General features: G+C 31.2%; 1 protein-coding gene across 1 annotated transcript in view; it reads left to right on the forward strand.

Annotated features, from left to right (window-relative positions):
• Positions 1 to 19,682, forward strand: part of LOC145266413 (uncharacterized) — a 445,667-nt gene that overhangs the window by 182,350 nt on the left and 243,635 nt on the right. Inside the window, exon 6 of the mRNA XM_080122081.1 lies at positions 14,398 to 14,565. Within this exon, the coding sequence (XP_079978207.1) occupies positions 14,398 to 14,565 (168 nt within the window). The remainder of the gene's footprint in view (positions 1 to 14,397; positions 14,566 to 19,682) is intronic.

The following is a 19,682-nucleotide window of genomic DNA, read 5'->3' on the forward strand; positions in this document are numbered from 1 at the left end:
TTTTTTAGTTTAGTTTCATATATATATATATATATATATATATATATATATATATATATATATATATATATATATATATATATATATATATATATATATATAAATAAGTATTTTTAAATTTTATCTTTCTAGCTTTAAAAAAAAGTTTAAAAATTTTATCAGCCGGCATAATTTATTTTTAAATATTGAAAAATTTCAGAAAAATAAATTATTGTTAGATTTTTAAAACGTGTGTCAACAGCTTAAAAAAATCGTGTTTTAAAGAGTCGATGTTGTCTCGCATTTTCATTAGTTTTATATGCTGTAAAAAATTTTTTTTTAATATTAGCAATTTATTTGAAGCTTCTTCTTTTGAATGGTATAACATTTAGGATGATAATATTGAATTAAATTATAGTTACATCGTGTTAAATACAGGGGGGGAGCACGTTAAAACTTACTTTGCTGAATGGAGATGGTGTAAAATCTTTTTTTTTTTTTTACTGCATTATAATTCTTTATCTTTCGGAAATGAGAATACTGTCACTTTTTGGTCCTTTACGATAATTTCCTCAGCAAGTTGGAACGATGCACCGTGAAGGCATTTTAATAAAAAAAAGAAATATTACACTGACTTCAAGACATTGTCGTTACGAATGCCTACCGGTGACTACCGGTGTCACCGGTATGGACTATCCGTGATGACGTCAGCAGATTAAATTATTTTTGCCCACCGGCCATCTTGTCTTTTAAGACGGTCTTGCTTTTATAGATTTTGCCAATAGTATAAGCGATTTGAAAATAAACTCTAGGAATCCTTTTAATCAAAAGAGTTATCAAGGGTAAATCGTTGAATATAAAAATATGAGAGAAAAAAAAATCGTATAAAATTGTCACGCAAGAGCAAATACTCAGAGATATATGAGTTAAAAATAGGAAGAAAAAGCGAACAGAAATTCGTGTGAAATCTCTCTCTCTCTCGCTCTTTATCTCTTTCTCTTGCCCTCTCTCTCACTCTCTCTTTCTCTCTCTCTCTCTCTCTCTCTCTCTCTCTATATATATATATATATATATATATATATATATATACACACACGCAATACTATCAAATATATGTACAATTGAAATGGAAGGGGTATGACAGCGATTAAAATATATCTCCCAGCAGCTCTAATCATTTAAAGCATTCTTTCTATCGGGAAAGCGACGGCTTGTGTAAAAATATTGAGATTGACTTCAAAATCTTTAAATTATTTTGAGAGTCAACCCGGTGCAATATTTTGAAACAATCTATTTTATAGGCATTGGCACAAGTTGGATTTTACATTAGATGTTCGCCAATAGCAGATTTCAAACAGTAGAAAGGCGAAAACGACGTGGCATACCCAGTCTAATTTCTGCCGTATAAGACAGAAACGTGAAGAAATAATTTATAAATAAGAGAGTTTCAATTAATTTGATAAGTATTTAAATATATATATATATATATATATATATATATATATATATATATAACTACACACACACATACACACACACTCACACATATATATATATATATATATATATATATATATATATATATGTTTAGATATCTATAAATGAGGTTGACAAGTAAGTTCTTGCGGATTTTACCTTTAAAATTCGGTTGATCACATCTTGGGCTCAAATACAAATTATTGATCGAATTAAGCACTGTCAGAATCAACCCACTTTTGCCAATGCAAAATAAGTTCATGATAGTAACGTAAAAATCTTGTGATCTGGTGGCAATGAAGTCGGCGAAGCGTTTTTGATATCGCTTGTTTTGGATATCGCTTACGTTTTTGATATCGTTTATGTTTTTGATATCGCTCGTGTTTTTGATATCGTTTATGTTTTTGATATCGTTTATGTTTTTGGTATCGTTTATGGTTTTGATATCGCTTATATTTTTGATATCGCTTACGTTTTTGATATCGCTTACGTTTTTGATATCGCTTACGTTTTTGATATCGCTTACGTTTTTGATATCGCTTATGTTTTTGATATCGTTTAGGTTTTGGATATCGATTACGTTTTTGATATCGTTTATGTTTTTGATATCGTTTATGTTTTTGATATCGCTTATATTTTTGATATCGGTTATGTTTTTGATATCGCTTATGTTTTTGATATCGTTTATCGTTTTGATATCACTTATATTTTTGATATCGTTTATGTTTTTGATATCATTTATATTTTTGATATCGCTTACGTTTTTGATATCGGTTATGTTTTTGATATCGCTTATGTTTTTGATATCGTTTATGTTTTTGATATCGTTTATGTTACTGATATCGTTTATGTTTTTGATATCGTTTATGTTTTTGATATGGTTTATGTTTTTGATATCGTTTATGTTTTTTATATCGTTTATGGTTTTGATATTGCTTATGTTTTTGATATCGCTTAGATTTTTGATATCGCTTATGTTTTTTATATCGTTTATGTTTTTGATATCGTTTATGTTTTTTATATCGTTTATGTTTTTGATATCGTTTATGTTTTTGATATCGGTAATATTTTTGATATAGATTACGTTTTTGATATCACTTATGTTTTTGATATCGTTTATGTTTTTGATATCGTTTATGTTTTTGATATCGTTTATGTTACTGATATCGTTTATGTTTTTGATATCGTGTATGTTTTTGATATGGTTTATGTTTTTGATATCGTTTATGTTTTTTATATCGTTTATGTGTTTGATATCGCTTATGTTTTTGATATCGTTTATGGTTTTGATATGGTTGATGTTTTTGATATCGTTTATGTTTTTGATATGGTTTATGTTTTTGATATGGTTTATGTTTTTTATATCGTTTATGTTTTTGATATCGTTTATGTTTTTGATATCGTTTATGTTTTTGATATCGTTTATGTTTTTGATATCGCTAATATTTTTGATATCGCTTACATTTTTGATATCGCTTATGTATTTATATCGTTTATGTTTTTGAAATCGCTTATGTTTTTGATATCGCTAATATTTTTGATATAGCTTACGTTTTTGATATCGCTTATGTTTTTGATATCGTTTATGTTTTTGATATCGTTTATGTTTTTGATATCGCTTATGTTTTTGATATCGCTTACGTTTTTGATATCGCTTATGTTTTTTATATCGTTTAGGTTTTTATATCGCTTACGTTTTTGATATCGTTTATGTTTTTGATATCGTTTATGTTTTTGATATCGTTTATGGTTTTGATATCACTTATGTTTTTGATATCGCTTATGTTTTTGATATCGTTTATCGTTTTGATATCACTTATATTTTTGATATCATTTATGTTTTTGATATCGCTTATATTTTTGATATCGCTTACGTTTTTGATATCGCTTATATTTTTGATATCGTTTATGTTTTTGAAATCGCTTATGTTTTTGATATCGTTTATGTTTTTGATATCGTTTATGTTACTGATATCGTTTATGTTTTTGATATCGTTTATGTTTTTGATATCGTTTATGTTTTTGATATCGTTTATGTTTTTTATATCGTTTATGTTTATAATATCGGTTATGGTTTTTGATATCGCTTATGTTTTTGATATCACTTATGTTTTTTATATCGTTCATGTTTTTGATATCGCTTACGTTTTTGATATCGGTTATGTTTTTGATATCGTTTATGATTTTGATATCGCTTATGTTTTTGATATCGCTTACGATTTTGATATCGCTTATGTTTTTGATATCGTTTATGGTTTTGATATTGCTTATGTTTTTGATATCGCTTATGTTTTTGATATCGCTTATGTTTTTGATATCGCTTAGATTTTTGATATCGCTTACGTTGTTTATATCGTTTATGTTTTTGATATCGTTTATCTTTTTGATATCGCTTATGTTTTTAAAATCGTTTATGGTTTTGATATCACTTATGTTTTTGATATCGCTTATGTTTTTGATATCGCTTACGTTTTTGATATCGCTTTTGTTTATTATATCGTTTATGTTTTTGATATTGCTTATGTTTTTCATATCATTAACGTTTTTGATATCGCTTATGTTTTATATCGTTTATGTTTTTTATATCGCTTATCGCTTATGTTTTTATATTGTTTATGGTTTTGATATCGCTTATGGTTTTGATATCGCTTACGTTTTTCATATTGCTTATCTTTCTGATATCGATTATATTTTTGATATCGCTTATGTTTTTGATATCGCTTGCGTTTTTGATATCGCTTATGTTTTTGATATCGCTTACGTTTTTGATATCGCTTATGTTTTTGATATCCTTTAGGTTTTTATATCGGTTACGTTTTTGATATCGTTTATGTTTTTGATATCGGGTACGTTTTTGATATCGCTTATGTTTTTGATATCGCTTACGTTTTTGATATCGTTTATGTTTTTGATATCGCTTACGTTTTTGATATCGTTTATGTTTTGTGATATCGTTTATGTTTTTGATATCGTTTATGTTTTTGATATCGTTTATGTTTTTGATATCGCTTACGTTTTTGATATCGTTTATGTTTTTGATATGGTTTATGTTTTTGATATCGTTTAGGTTTTTGATATCGTTTATGTTTTTGATATCGCTTATTTTTTTGATATCGTTTATGTTTTTGATATCGTTTATGTTTTTGATATCGCTTACGTTTTTGATATCGTTTATGTTTTTGATATCGTTTATGTTTTTGATATCGCTTATGTTTTTGAAGCATTTCACAGTAAGTTGCTGAGATGCTTGAAAAAGTGGTGGTCAGTATGTGAAAGGTTTGGAGATTATGGCGGATTAGGTAGAGTTTCGTAGCTTTATTCGTTCAACTTCTGCAGGATAGTTTAGCCACGTGCGGTCAAACATTGTCGTGAGGAAGAATTGGGCCTTTTCTTTTTACTAATGCTGGGTGTTATTGTCGAAGTTTTGATGCATTTTATCCACTTGTTGACAGTACTTCTCTGCCGTAACAGTTTCGCCTGCATTAAAAAAACTGTAATGGATGACACCGGTCGAAAACCACCAACCAGTGAGCATGACTTTGTTTTCGTGAAACTCTGGTTTCTGGAAGTGTCGTGAAACTTCGTCGACGTCTAACCATTAAGCAGAACGTCGCCGGTTGTCACAAAGAACCCAATTTTCATCGTAATTCATCACTCGGTCGAGAAACAGAGCCGTTTTTGTAGCATAAAAGAAGGGAAGATGACACTTCATAACGACCTTCTTTTGGTTGTCGTTCAATTCACGAGGCACTTTTGTCTCTCCAATCTTTTTTAAGTGTCTGGAAATCGTCGTGAACGTCTGATTCAGAAACAAATTCTCGAACATTTGTGTGTGGATTGCCTTCGACTAAGGCTCTTAGCTGATCCTTGTCGATGGCATCTTCAAGACTTGTCGCTGCAACGAAATTTCTAAAACCAACATTGTGCTGTGGATTCAGTAGTGGTTCTCGGGCCAAACGCTTTCAGCAGTTGTTTTAGCCTAGCTTGAATTGAAATAATAAAATTGTGCGAATTCTCTTTTTTTTCCATATTGTATCCAACTTTCTGAAAAGAAGACATAGTTGTTTTAAAACGATTGTAATTTAAACGATTAGATAGCGCGAAAAACCCTTTTAAAAAGTAAAGGTATTATAATGAAAAACTAACTTTAAAATACATCATTTAAAATCAAAATAAAAAAGCCCGCAAAAACTTTCCCGTCAACCTTATATATGTACACATATGTATATGTGTGTATAGGTATATATACATGTATGTTTTCATATGCGGGTGTGTATATGTCTGAATATATCTGCATTAACAAATGTAATTATATCTAAAATACAAGCTAACTAACGGTTAAAATTTTATTTGAATCTTCTAACTGTTTGGCCGATTAACTAAAAAGATTTTCTAGTGGTCTTAAATTTTTGATCAGGAGTGTATATAGAAGGAAAGTTATCGTCAAGATCAAGTAAATATAAGTATATATAGATTTTTCAGTTAAAAGAGGAAGAAAACATCGTCAGGAGTTGCTATAAATGCTCTCTCTCTACATACACAATATATTTATGCATATATATAAATGCATATATATATATATATATATATATATATATATATATATCACCATGTTATTTATTATTGACCGTTCTAAGGTCACAATACCTTTAGATATGGACAGTTTAAGAATGCTCATTTTCCGACATGTTACCCCATAAAGTATCTATTTTCGTTGGTTCAGGAGAACTTGAGTATTTTGTTTAACCTTTTTCTTCCTATTATTTACATGTATTTATGCTCTCAAATTTTCTGATATTAAGTATGCCATCACGATACAGTGATTCGAATATACTGTAGAACGTATTTTCTTATATTAATATTATTATTGCTAAAATAAGCGACTTAAATGGTATTATTTTATGTCAAATTTTAGCTCGCATGTTTCTTTAAACTAGTGGTTAAAACACACAAATTCATTACACATATAGACGAACACAGACATAGTATTTGCTTATAAATATGCACTCGGCAAGCCAGTCCAGAACAAACGAAAACATAATTTGTATCATAATAAAGGTAAATTGAGTAAGAATATATTTCTATAAAAATTACAGGATACACCGATGCAAACAGATACACATAGATATAAATGCATAAATACACAATATACATACATTTTCTCTCTCTTTCTTACTTTCTTTCTCTCTCTCTTTCTCCTCCCCTCTCTCTCTTTCTTTCTCTCTCTCTCTCTCTCTCGCTCTCTCTCTCTATATATATATATATATGCAATAAAATTATGTTTTAAGTTTAGAAAATTACCACAAAACTTATGGAAAACTTCAGACTGGTATTGGACTATCTTGCATAAATCGACCATCAGTTTGTGAGTGACATCAGAGATTCAAGAAAGGCTGGGAGCCTGTGGGGGATGGTGAGAGGTGTGAAAGGAGTAAGGAAGCCCGAATATCAGAGTTGAATGGCCAAATAAAGAATTTCATGGATAAGGACCTTTGTGTGTCTATAGAGACAATAAGTGAACAGTTTGATGCCAGCTTTAAAGAGAGTTCAGGAAAAGATTCTGTCGGAAGTGGCCAGCACTCTTCAAATCGGGGCAGTAGCATTTCCATCAGGACAACGCACCAGTCCACAACTTCAACCTTGTCACAGACTATTTGACCAAGTTGGGCAGCTCAGATCCTCACCCTCCCTATAGTTCAGACCTTGCTCTATGTGACTTTTAGTTATTCCCTAAGCTCAAGTAAAACCTTAGAGGCTATCGTGTTAAAGAGCATCTCTCCCCCCCTCTCTGGCTTTCTTACTCTTTCTATTTTCTCTCTGTGTGTCTCTATTAGAGAATAGAGAAAGAGAGAGGGAGAGGGAGAGAGAGAGAGAGAGAGAGGTGAATAACGTGGACAGTGGACACGTTTGCAAAAGAAGGGTCAGCTGACCAGATGACGTGGTATCATGTGATGAGGTTAGCTGATTCTTTCTTGGCAGTTGGGTTTTCGGGTGTTGAATAAGACAGACGGCTTTTCAGCTGTCCCCCCCCCTGGGCTGGGGAGGACGCTGACGTGTATCATCAAACAAGCAAGGTTCACCTCCATTCTGTGTCGACCTTTGGAAGGTGAATAAAAAACTATAAAACCATTTCATCGTCTTGGAGTGAATTCTTCATCCAACAGGCCAGCTCCCCTCCAAGAGACAATGAAAACCAGAGGAACAACCGACGACACATGAATAAAGGTATGTTAAGAAATGCATGCACACAAACACACACCCACGAAGACATCAAAAATAAAACCATTAGAAACTAGACGATCACGTACACGAATCTCCTTGACAAAATCTCCTTTATGACTCCCCTGAATATATAACATATTCGTTTTGGTGCTCGTGACTAAGTCGCATCACCGATGCGATAATCGAACCTGTGTTTAAGAAAATACAACGTGGAAGCATGGAGATTTAGTGTCAAGAAAAAAGAAATAGACTAAAAAAAAAAGAAAAAAAAAGGACAAGAAAAAACAATAAAATGTATGGAAAAAAAAAGAAAAAGAAAGAACAGTAAAAAAAAAATAGAAATCAACACACAACAACGTAGGGTCCATTAAAACACTAGGCGAATTAGAAAAATGATTTAAAAAAAAAAAGAAAAGCAATACACACGTACAACCTTTTCACGAAGAAAGAAAAGGAAGACATACAGACACACAGATGTAAAACTTTATATATAGAAAATAGTTAAAAAAAATATTTATCGTATTGGGAATTAACTCGTTATGAACGAAGAAAAATATCACTTAATGTCAAAATTAGAAGGGAAAACGAAAAATGACCTTATTTTGTAGATTTATAACAACGGCCAGTGAGAAAACCAAAAAGAAACGAGCCTTACCACAAAGATAAACATGTCAATCAAAAATATGTGTTATGAATATTTCGTGTCATTTTTAAATTGTGAACTAAATATAACTTTTAATGAAAAACAATATGTACTTTTGATGAAAAACAATGGATAGGTTCTGAAATGTGATTTTTTTTTCCTTTTTTCACTAATTGAACGATTTTATTTCTTAGGAATTTTTTTTTTCTTACATGGACAATTTTAGTTCCATCGAGTTGTCTGAGACTTTATAAGTGAGTCGTTTTATTTTATTTTAGAAACGACTGTATTTTAATTGTAAATGTCTAGGTATTTTTTTGTAAACGACTGTGGTTTTTCTTTAATTTTGAATTCTGTGGAATGGTAAAAGATGATGCACTATGCAGCCGACCTACTTGCTGACGTGGACAAAATTTTGTTGTTTGGATTTTTGTTATTGCTAAGATGGGACTTTGTGATTGCTTATAGGATATTTTTGTATTTTTTTAATTTATTATTTTTATGTAATTGATGTGTTGTCAAATGGTATTGGCAGAATTTTCTTGTTCTTTGACATGTATTTTTTTTCGCAGAATGGTGAGGTGAAATCTTTGCTTGTGGGGTCTATTGAAAGAATGATTAATAAAAGAAAGAACGTGCTGTTAATTAATAATCATAACAGTAATAATAAAATAGGGAAAAAGAGAAAGAAATAAGATTTAAACAGTGTAATAAATAATAATAATAAAAAAAAAAGTTTCGGAAGAGTCAAAGGTTCAGTCGGTATTAATTTTAATTTTCGAAAAGTAGAATAAATGTTCTATTCGACATGAGTGACGTTTTGACCACATAAGTAAGGTAGAAAAAAAAAGGATAAATATAGGGTTAAATAAACTATATGAAGAAATGAAAGAAAAAAAGTGGGGCGTGAATGGAATTTAATTTCTGTGGCAAGCATGTTAGAATTTTGGAGAGGTGTTGAATTACATGGGTAGTTATTAATTTCATTATTCTCGAGAAGTGATTCGAATTTTATTTTTTTATCGTGATTTCTGTTGATTTCGAGTAGAATCAACATGGAGCAAGTTTAAGTACTTCGTGTGTGGAAATCCGATGTTTTCCGTGAAGCTATGTGTCTTCAAGGCAGGTTGCGCTTACCGACTTTGGAAAAAAAAAGTTTTTTCTGACATAGCAGTAAACGGAATGTATTCTGTCCAGCGTGAGCGGATCTAGTTGTAATCAACTTCAGGGAGCAAATGAAATGCCCTCTGACATGGTGTAAGGGGCAGAGGGGGTGCAATGGCTGACGTGGCCATTATGTTACGAATCGCTCAAGAGAAGATGAATGAAATATGTATGCAAGTACTTAGGAAAATAAAATGTTACCATATTGTGAATTAAAGGTACCAAAATTAGAAAAAACCCATGCTGGGTGAATTTAATTGGTATTATTAAATTAAATTATTTTGGAATAGATTTGGTTGGTTTAGTTATATTTTAGGGACGTTTAGCGCGTAGTTGCATTTTTTTTTCATGAGAATTACAAGGCGATTAGGCTGTAGAAAGCAGTTTTTTCTGTTGTTTTATTTTTTTTTTATAAGCCACGGTATTGTCACAAATTAGAAAATTTGGCAGGGGAAATACTATTTTAGAGTAATGAGAACCCTGTTAAAACAATACTAGTGGTTCCAGTGAGTTGGAAGATGCCACGTAGGCCCAAGCAACGGCAATAAGTCTTGTCCAACAAAAGTCTGGCGTGCGAGGTCGCGATAATTCCTCAGGGTACGGAGCGACTGGACAGTCGGTACCAAGCCTAATCACGGGGAGATAGAAGAAAGGGAAAGATGCAGATTACGTAAGGGACAAGATAGAGCCTTATTATTTTTTAATTTTTTTAGAGGAATGTGTGAGGGATATCTGGGTTGGAATCTTGGGACTTGCTGGGAATGCGGAAAAATCACAAAGGGAAAACTACTTAGTTAGAAATCGATGGCGCATTAGTTAGGGAGTGATGATTCCGTATCTTGTCGGGTTCCAGGAACTCAAACAGGCTCCGAGTGAATCAGTGTGAAGGCGTATCTTGACTTAGACCAACCAAGGGAGTTAGTAGAAGAGCTTTGTGAAGTCCCGAAGTAGTAGATTGAATAGAACAAAGCTCCAGTAATAGGACCACTCAGAGAAAGACGTCAGGGCATTACAGTAAAGGAAAAAAAAACTGGGACTTAGGCCTATGCTGAAAGTCGAGAACGCGAGTGGGATGGTTGGGTCGGTAGAGCATCAGACTTTTAATCTGAGGGTCTGGGGTTCGAGTCCCCATGCGATAAAGCTACCACCAACATGGAGCATCCGACGTTCTGGTCGTAATTGCGATATGCTGGCCCCATTTCGAAAAAGTGATCGAAAATGGAGTCTCCATTTGTTTGGCCAAGTGGTCCAAATAAAGAGCAGAGTCAGTGGAAAATATCCAACAATGCGACCGCCTAGACAAGATGTATATCTGCAAAGCTGTATCTTTGTCTAACTTGGAAGCAAGTTAATGTCTAGGAGGGACTTTTGAGAAGCAGCAGAAGGGTTGATAGTGTTGTAGAAGAGTACTGGTGCCTGATCTTTCTTGGAAAAGGGGTGAGTCCGGAAAGTGAAAAAATAAAGATGTACTTCGGACATAATTATTTTTTTTTAGTTAGTTAGTTATTAAAAATGTATGGCTTGCCATACATTTTGATAAAAAAGGGGTGGAGGAATGTTAAAGAGCATCTCTCCCCCCCTCTCTGGCTTTCTTACTCTTTCTATTTTCTCTCTGTGTGTCTCTATTAGAGAATAGAGAAAGAGAGAGGGAGAGGGAGAGAGAGAGAGAGAGAGGTGAATAACGTGGACAGTGGACACGTTTGCAAAAGAAGGGTCAGCTGACCAGATGACGTGGTATCATGTGATGAGGTTAGCTGATTCTTTCTTGGCAGTTGGGTTTTCGGGTGTTGAATAAGACAGACGGCTTTTCAGCTGTCCCCCCCCTGGGCTGGGGAGGACGCTGACGTGTATCATCAAACAAGCAAGGTTCACCTCCATTCTGTGTCGACCTTTGGAAGGTGAATAAAAAACTATAAAACCATTTCATCGTCTTGGAGTGAATTCTTCATCCAACAGGCCAGCTCCCCTCCAAGAGACAATGAAAACCAGAGGAACAACCGACGACACATGAATAAAGGTATGTTAAGAAATGCATGCACACAAACACACACCCACGAAGACATCAAAAATAAAACCATTAGAAACTAGACGATCACGTACACGAATCTCCTTGACAAAATCTCCTTTATGACTCCCCTGAATATATAACAATCGTTCTGAGACAATTGAGGAGATGAAAGAGGCTGCTACGAGAGTCATTGACACGCTCATACAAGAGGACTTCCATGGTACCTTCTAAAAGTTGCTGAAACGGTATAACAAGTGCATTGCAGCCAGCGATGATTACTTCGAAGAAGGCTAGAGGTTCATGTGTGTATTATCAATAAAAGTGTGCATAGGAGAAAAGTCTGGAAACTTATTAATAGCATCTCATTCAATAATATCGAAGATAGTTATTAACTAAATGAAGGCATGAAAATGTATGTCAATATAAAAGCAATTCATTTGTTTTTTTATGAGAAATTTTTAATAATAGAGTTCGTAAAGAATACGAGTTTAATATATTCGAGAATGTTCTTGGTAAAAGAAATTGTTTTATTGGTAAGAATAAATTGAGTACACATGTTAACTTCGACTTTCACCTAGTATGTTTACGTATGTTTAAATGGGGTTGGCATTGGAGACGTGTGAGTATATTAGCGTATCTCTTTTGGAGTTTGCATGTATGAACTGCATACATGCGTTCGTTAATAGTTTATATATGCTGCCACAGTGTTTAGTAGTTATGGAAAGTCCCATTATAAATGTTCTTTCTGCCGAGAGACATTTAGGCATACAAGACCTAAGTAAAAAGTGTCGTAAGCAAGTGTGTTATCAATGAAAGAAAAAGTAGCGAAAACGTGAAAAAGTGTTTGGGTTTTTATAATGCGTGCGAATTTTCGGTAATTAATATCACTGTTTTTTCAGTGGCTGATAGAAACTACTGATTAGAAATTTAGTTTAATAGTCGATACGTAAAAACAATATTCTATGCCTCTGCTAGTCACTGTGGTTCTCGGTATAGCACTTGCAATTCAAATCATAAGTACAGTGATCTATCGCTATATCGCTATATCGCTTTTCACTACATCGCAATTCTCACATCATGGACACGGAAAAATATATATTTATATTTTTGAGCATAATTTTTAAATCGCATGATTTTAAATTCAATCAAAATATTAAAAATTTTCTTAAATAAATAATGTATGTTTGGAGATTAATGAAAGAATGTGAATGATTTATACTGCGTATAAATAACTGTATTGTTATTGCTTCTAATACGTCACTTGTTAATACAATATCCAATAAACGCATTTTATACCGTTCGTATTATTTGTATTTATCGGTCTACTGCTTTCATCTTGAGTGTCATTTTCATAACGTTTCGGTAGCTGTAGCATTCGATCATCTTCAGGTGTATTCTATCGGACTCGGAAATTTAGACGGAATTTTCAACCGAACAGGGCTTGCATATTCCGTTAGCCATGAATAAAGGTCCTAAGTAATTCGTATTTTTCGTTCGCCCTCATTGAGAATTGAACCTTCAAACTTCAACCTCCAGGAGAATATCACTTTTAAAATTGATTTTTCCAAGTACTCTAACCAGTGCGTCACGGGTCCTTGTGGACAATTCTAGTACAAATTTGGAAGCCTTAAACCCATTTTAATTTCTAGTTGTGAATATCACCATTTCTTTACTAATTATTATTGTTATATATTACTGTACATATTTATATCTATATCATTGTTTTTACTTATTACTTTATATATTATCTATTATTTATAAATAATTCGTTCGAAATTTCGTCCAAATTCCCGAATTCTACAAGAAGATAGGAGGTTATATCAACCGAGGCGTGAAAATAACACTCAAGATGAGAACAGAAGTCCGATGAATCCAAGTAATACGAATAAAAAAATCGTCATCTAAAAAAATCAGGAACGCAATTTTGCATTGTGTTTGAAATGTTTATTTCATAGTTCCTTTATATATTTAAATAAATATTTTATTTTAATTCCTATGATTTTCACATATCACGTATTACTCTGCAAAACATTAACCGCAATAGGCAAGGGAGGATTGTCTAACGGTGCTACAGCTTCAATATTATAATAAAACTAGAAGAATACCTGCTCTAAAACGGATAAAATTAATGCCTCGAACATTTTGAACTGCTTTTACTCTGCTTACTAATATTAAAAGCTATATATTTTATTTCCAAAATCTTGTTTTAAATTATAATCAAAACCCATTACTGAACGTTGATTCTAGAAAATGCTTTGAATTTAAGGCGTAAACCTAAAACATCTTAAGATTAAATATAAATTCAGAGACTTTTTCCTGATTATTGTCTAATGATTATAGATGAAATTATATGCAACTCTGAAATATTTGAATTTTCAAATGGCAAGTACTATCAATATTACACCGTCTAAAAACCCTTTAAAACGCTTAAAGGAAACTGAAAATTGTGGAGTCGTCTTTAATCTATGTCTAATAGATAATATTAAAATTTCGAAAAAGATCGGAGATATTTGAATAACATTCTCATTTGTCCTATTTACATAAAATTAAATTAAACTAAATATAACTCATAATATCTATCATTATGCATAACAGTTGTATTTCAATATTTTACAAAGTTAACCATGTACATATAAATATACACTCATACAGATATGCTTAGCTTCATAAATGTTGAGATATACACTTATCTAATTTTATGTAAATACTGATTTTAGCATTAATGCATAAAAATTTGTTTTATAAAAATAATTTCAACGAATTACAGTTAGATATTATAGCACTTTTTATCATAATTATTCAGGAATTGTTTGACTTCATATAAACTGCTATAATGTCCTTGATAATGTAGTAATACACACATTTGTTACTATTCTATTGTAAATATATGAACCGTGTTTTACAGGTACTTCGAAAAGCAGAGACGATGATGAAAGTGAAAAATCATCTTTGAATGACACGACCCTCACAGTTCTAATATTGATTGTGGTTGGTCTTTTAATGATCGCCATGTTAATTGGAGGACTTTGTTACAAGAACACAACGTCATTCAAGCCTTACCAAAAGATATCAGGTAAGTCTTTACACTTAGTTATTACTTGATTGTTTGTGTAATTGAAATATCGGTGAAATAATCGAAATAATTATCAAAGCGTAATGCGAAGTAGACAAAGTGAACTATTGTGATTTTTATTCATGTTTACGTATATATTTCTAAGGGTATACTTTGGCAAAAGACATGTGCTTTGTAGGGAGAAACCTAAAATATAAAATAAAATATCGTTTTTTTTATTAGAGTGTAAGTGGAACATAATTCGGTGAACACCATAAATCATATTTAAATATGTTTCTTAAAAAACATTATATAATATAGGCAATGATAATCTTCAATATTATTTCATGATGTAGACTCTTTTTTGTGTATAATTTCATCTGTTTATGATTTTTATGTGAATTTCATCTTTTGCTTATCCTCATTATTGAAACCATTTTATTTAGTCTCTTAGTTCCGTCTTGTTGTGAAGTGACTTGAACACGTGACTAAAGTTTACATATACTTAAAAAAAGTGAAATAGGTAGTTGTGATTTTAAACTGCGATTTAGGAAGGTGAACTGATAGCGAACCACCAGCGGTTTAATCATCAACTCGATTATCAGTTGTTGATACTGATGTTTATTATTGTACCTATCGAAATAAATCTATTCAATATTATTATTAGAGTTCTTGAATTGATTGCGAATATATCCAGTTGAAATTATAGGAAACTGAAACTGAGAAAGTCAATATGTTGAAAGAAATCACAAATTTTTATAGTTTTGCTCTGACGTGATCGTGATAATAAAATAATTTTTGAAACGCGCGTACACATTATTGACCCTTTATGACCTAGTTGAACCAATTAGTTCAGTTGTAAATAAATAAATATAACGGTATAAAGTAAGTGGAAATTGATTCAAACACGCCTTGTACGTATTAGTTCAGTATCGGAGTAGATTCCAGATATCTCCAGATTGCAACTGTTCATTGATTATATTCAGTATGCTGTCATCTGTCTCAGAGAGTGGAGGATTTCGTTTGTTGTCATAAATACACTTTTTCAAACACTATGGAACTAGCACTATGGATAATATTTAAAGTAAGTATTTGAAATGCCAAAATTATCAGTGCTATTGTACGCCATGATTATTGAACAGTGCTATTGAACTTCATGCTTTTTCCATTTTGCAGACAATCATAGTATCATCAAAACTAAAATTAACAATAAATATCATTTTAATCACTTGCATAATAATTTAGGTCATAAAAGGTGTAAGTGTTGATTTTCAGAACTTGATAATAATATTCAAAATTTCAATTACGTCATAAATTTATAATATGTCAAATTAATAAGTTTCAATAGCATAATTGCAATTAGATTGGATTATTTTACAATTGTAGCAATGTTCTCTGAAGTACTTTAACAGCAAGTTGCATATTAACAGTTATAATGGATGTGCTTGAATGCATTATCAAACTTCAGCAAAACAATTATCAATATGTCTATGTATGTAAACAAAAGAAATTTCTCATAATTCAGTGATGTATAAATACATCGTACGAATCATATTATTTACAAATGAAAAAAATCTATAATAATCTTATTATTGAGTATCATTATATCATTAAGTTTTCTCTCTTATTGAATTTGCTGGAAGCCAAACACATTTTATTGCTTTCGGTTGGACAATATTTTGGCTCTTATTGATTAAACCATTCACTGAAACACTCAATTCAATGCAATATTTTTCTAGACAATTATGTCGGTATCAAATTATGATTTTATTCAACCCATATTTGCTAAATAAACTGATGTGTTCTGGTCTTAAAACAGATAAAACAAATCATTCTTATACAAGATGTTAAAACACAAACACTCTCTATATAGCAGCTTAGTGGACCAGTACACGGACACTGCATTCTTTATCAAAACTACCATCCACAAATTCCGAGTTTATTAAGTGTTCATTTTCTCCTTTGTAAGTTTGTTTCATTTTCGTTATAAATCAGTCGGTACTTATTTGATTTTAATAGTCACTGGCTATCACAACATTTTAGCAATAAGACGGCTCACATTCCGCAAGATGTTGTATATATATATGTACATATATATATATATATATAAATTTGTATTTCTGTCTGTTTGTTTGTTTGCTCACAATTTGATTAATATATACAAAACGTGTCTTACTTTAATCTTTCATTCATTTCTATATATAGTATGATACTTGGAAAAATATACAATTGAGAGATCACCTTATTTGCATATGACATTAAGAAAATTTGATTTTATTAAATAGCGGTATCTTAGTTAATGTTTTTAGAGAGAGAATTATTTTAAGTATTCTATTTAAAATTGTTTTTTTAATAAATTTTAAACAACAATTATATTGATAATATATTTAATTTAATTTATTTTGGAATTAATATTTCCAACAGCGATTTTTTTAAAACTTGTTTTTTTTTTAGAGTTATTGGCCCCTAGATGCTATCCATAAAAAACGTTTACCAAATATCATTTGGTAATTTCATTAATTTCTAGCTGGAAAAATAATTCCGTGTAGACAGAAAAATGTTTGGCTTTTATTGTTTTTTTTTTTAAATATAAAAAAAAAACACGAAAAAACTGAAAATATTTCATTTGTTTGTTTTATTTTATTGCTTTCGACAATACAGAAATCGGTAAATTTTTACCACGTAATTCAGCGTCGGTTAATACCTAAAAAAAATGAAACTCCCCCCTTTAAATTCCACAATTTACACTTTTTTCTTTTTTTGCGTTAATTTCATCGATTACAAACTTAATTTTCTAATTAAAAACGTAACTTTATACGCATTTAACCTCTAAAAAAATGGAGATCTAATTTTTTTCAGCCTAATACATTTAAATAGCCTTTATAAATATTATTAGTTTGCAGAAGTGCAAAAAAGTGCAAAAAAATTAGAAATTTTGAAAAGAAAAAATAACATATTAGAGTGGGGGATCACTTTTCTATATAAACTTAACGTAAGATGAGAACCCACTTTTTGGCCAACAAGCGTTCAACGAGACATGTCACCTCTAGCATCTTTTAAAAAGTTTGGCGATTGAGGGAGAGGGGGAAACGGGGGAATAATATTGGAAACATAAAATAACGATAAATTAAATTTTTTTATGAGAATATTCTCTACTTTCACCTAACAATTTCATAAACAAAACTAACCCCCAAATATGACAAATTCAAATTTTTTTTTTTTGGGGGGGATTACATTAGAAACATAAAGCGACAAATAAAAAGCAAATCGAAAAGCCCCCTCCCTAAAAAAAAGCAAATCTAAAATTTCTTTTATTTACAAAAAAAGCCAGTAAAAAAAGTGCCCTTACAAAAAATAAAGGTAAATGTGTAGTTTAGCGGCGTAAATTATTTGACAGACAAAAAAATTATAAAAACTATTTATTTTTATATAAAACATTATTTGACACAAAAAAATAAAACAAAATAAATACCATTTTTATGTTTTTTATCATTTTTTATTAGACTAAATGTGCACGCCTTACACGTTTAAAATGTGACCTTTTTTAGGTTTGGTAGATTGGCTTTTTTAAGGCTAAATTTGGCCTTTTTATGCTCTTTCATTACAAAAAAAAATATGGTGGCCAAAAACATAGTTCATGAAAGTGCTTAAAAAGGCCAATCTACTAAACCTTAGCAAGGCCAAACTTTAAAAGCAATATAGCGGCCTCGAATAATAAATATAAATGATAAAAAAAATAATAAAAATGATTTTTTTCTGGTTTTATTTCAGCGTTTGGGTCAAACAATGTGTTTCATATAAAAATAAATAGTTTTTTATATTTTTTCTGTCTGGCAAATAATTTACGCCGCTAAACTACACCTTTACCAAAATAAAAAAAATAAATGCATGCATTAATGTTTATAAACGTTATTTTTTTAGGTTCACAAAATCGTAAGTTTTCTTAGGACAGTGATCCCTTCTGCCAAAATATCTAGTGGAGAGGGCATCAGATACTTCTTTTTGGGGGCGATTACATTTACATATTTTTATCCGTTCTTTTATTTTTGGAATTGTTGTTGAGGTATCCACGTTACCCATAATGAAAATGACTAGTGTAGCAGACGTGTTTCAAACGGAACTACATGTCAATCCAGGCAACGTTGGGTACCCATGCTAGTATATATATATATATATATATATATATATATATATATATATATATATATATATATATATATATATATAGCTTTCCATCTATTATAATTACCCTACTATCATTTGGTATACTTTTACCACTCTCATAAGTAGATATGGTTTCCTTACTCCCCCAATTTAACGTCAATATGTATACTTAACCTTTTACATCAAGTTATACGCACTCATAGTCATTACCACCCTAAACTCCGACCGCCCCCTTATGATCATACTCCCTATATCATAACAATAGACACTTATAAATATATTGCCGCATATTACTTGTCGCATGTCTGAATACCAGTTATGTATAAATTTGAAATGTTTTGACCCAAATTGGTTGAATAGTTCGCTAGACACCACATCTTTTGAACTTTGTCCCCTTGGCAGCTCAAATTTCCGACCCAAACCGATTAAAAAGCTTGCCCTATCTCTTAATACCCTTTATGTTAGATTTCAAATGTTTAGACCAGAAATTGGCTGGGTAATTTGGTAGAGACCGCAGAGGTCAATTTTTTAAAAACTTTGACTCCAATTTTAACCACCTAACATTTATTTTTTGAGGCTCAAATTAAATTAATTAAAGTTTAATCTATGTCCAATTAACCTACATTTAAAATTACAAGTGTTTAGACCCAAAATTGGCGGAGGAGTTTGGTAGAGTTTTCAAAGGTCAAATCGTTGAACTTTGACTCCTTGACAGTCAACTTTCTGGCCGAAAACTGATTAAAAGATTTTCCCAAATCTCAATACTCCTTATGTCAAATCTCGAGTCTCTAGACTAAAAATTGACAGGGTTATTTGAAGGGAAGTGTACACAAACGCAGACAGACAGACATTATATTAATTTCGAGTGTAGACTTAAAATTGACAGAGTTAATGTACATACACACATACACGTTCACTTTTATAGATATATAGATACATATGTTGGTATCTGCGTGTTTACATTTATATGTGTA

Source organism: Euprymna scolopes, chromosome 4 (genome assembly GCF_053919585.1).
Source record: "Euprymna scolopes isolate OS-2025 chromosome 4, ASM5391958v1, whole genome shotgun sequence".
Lineage (NCBI taxonomy): Eukaryota > Metazoa > Mollusca > Cephalopoda > Sepiida > Sepiolidae > Euprymna > Euprymna scolopes.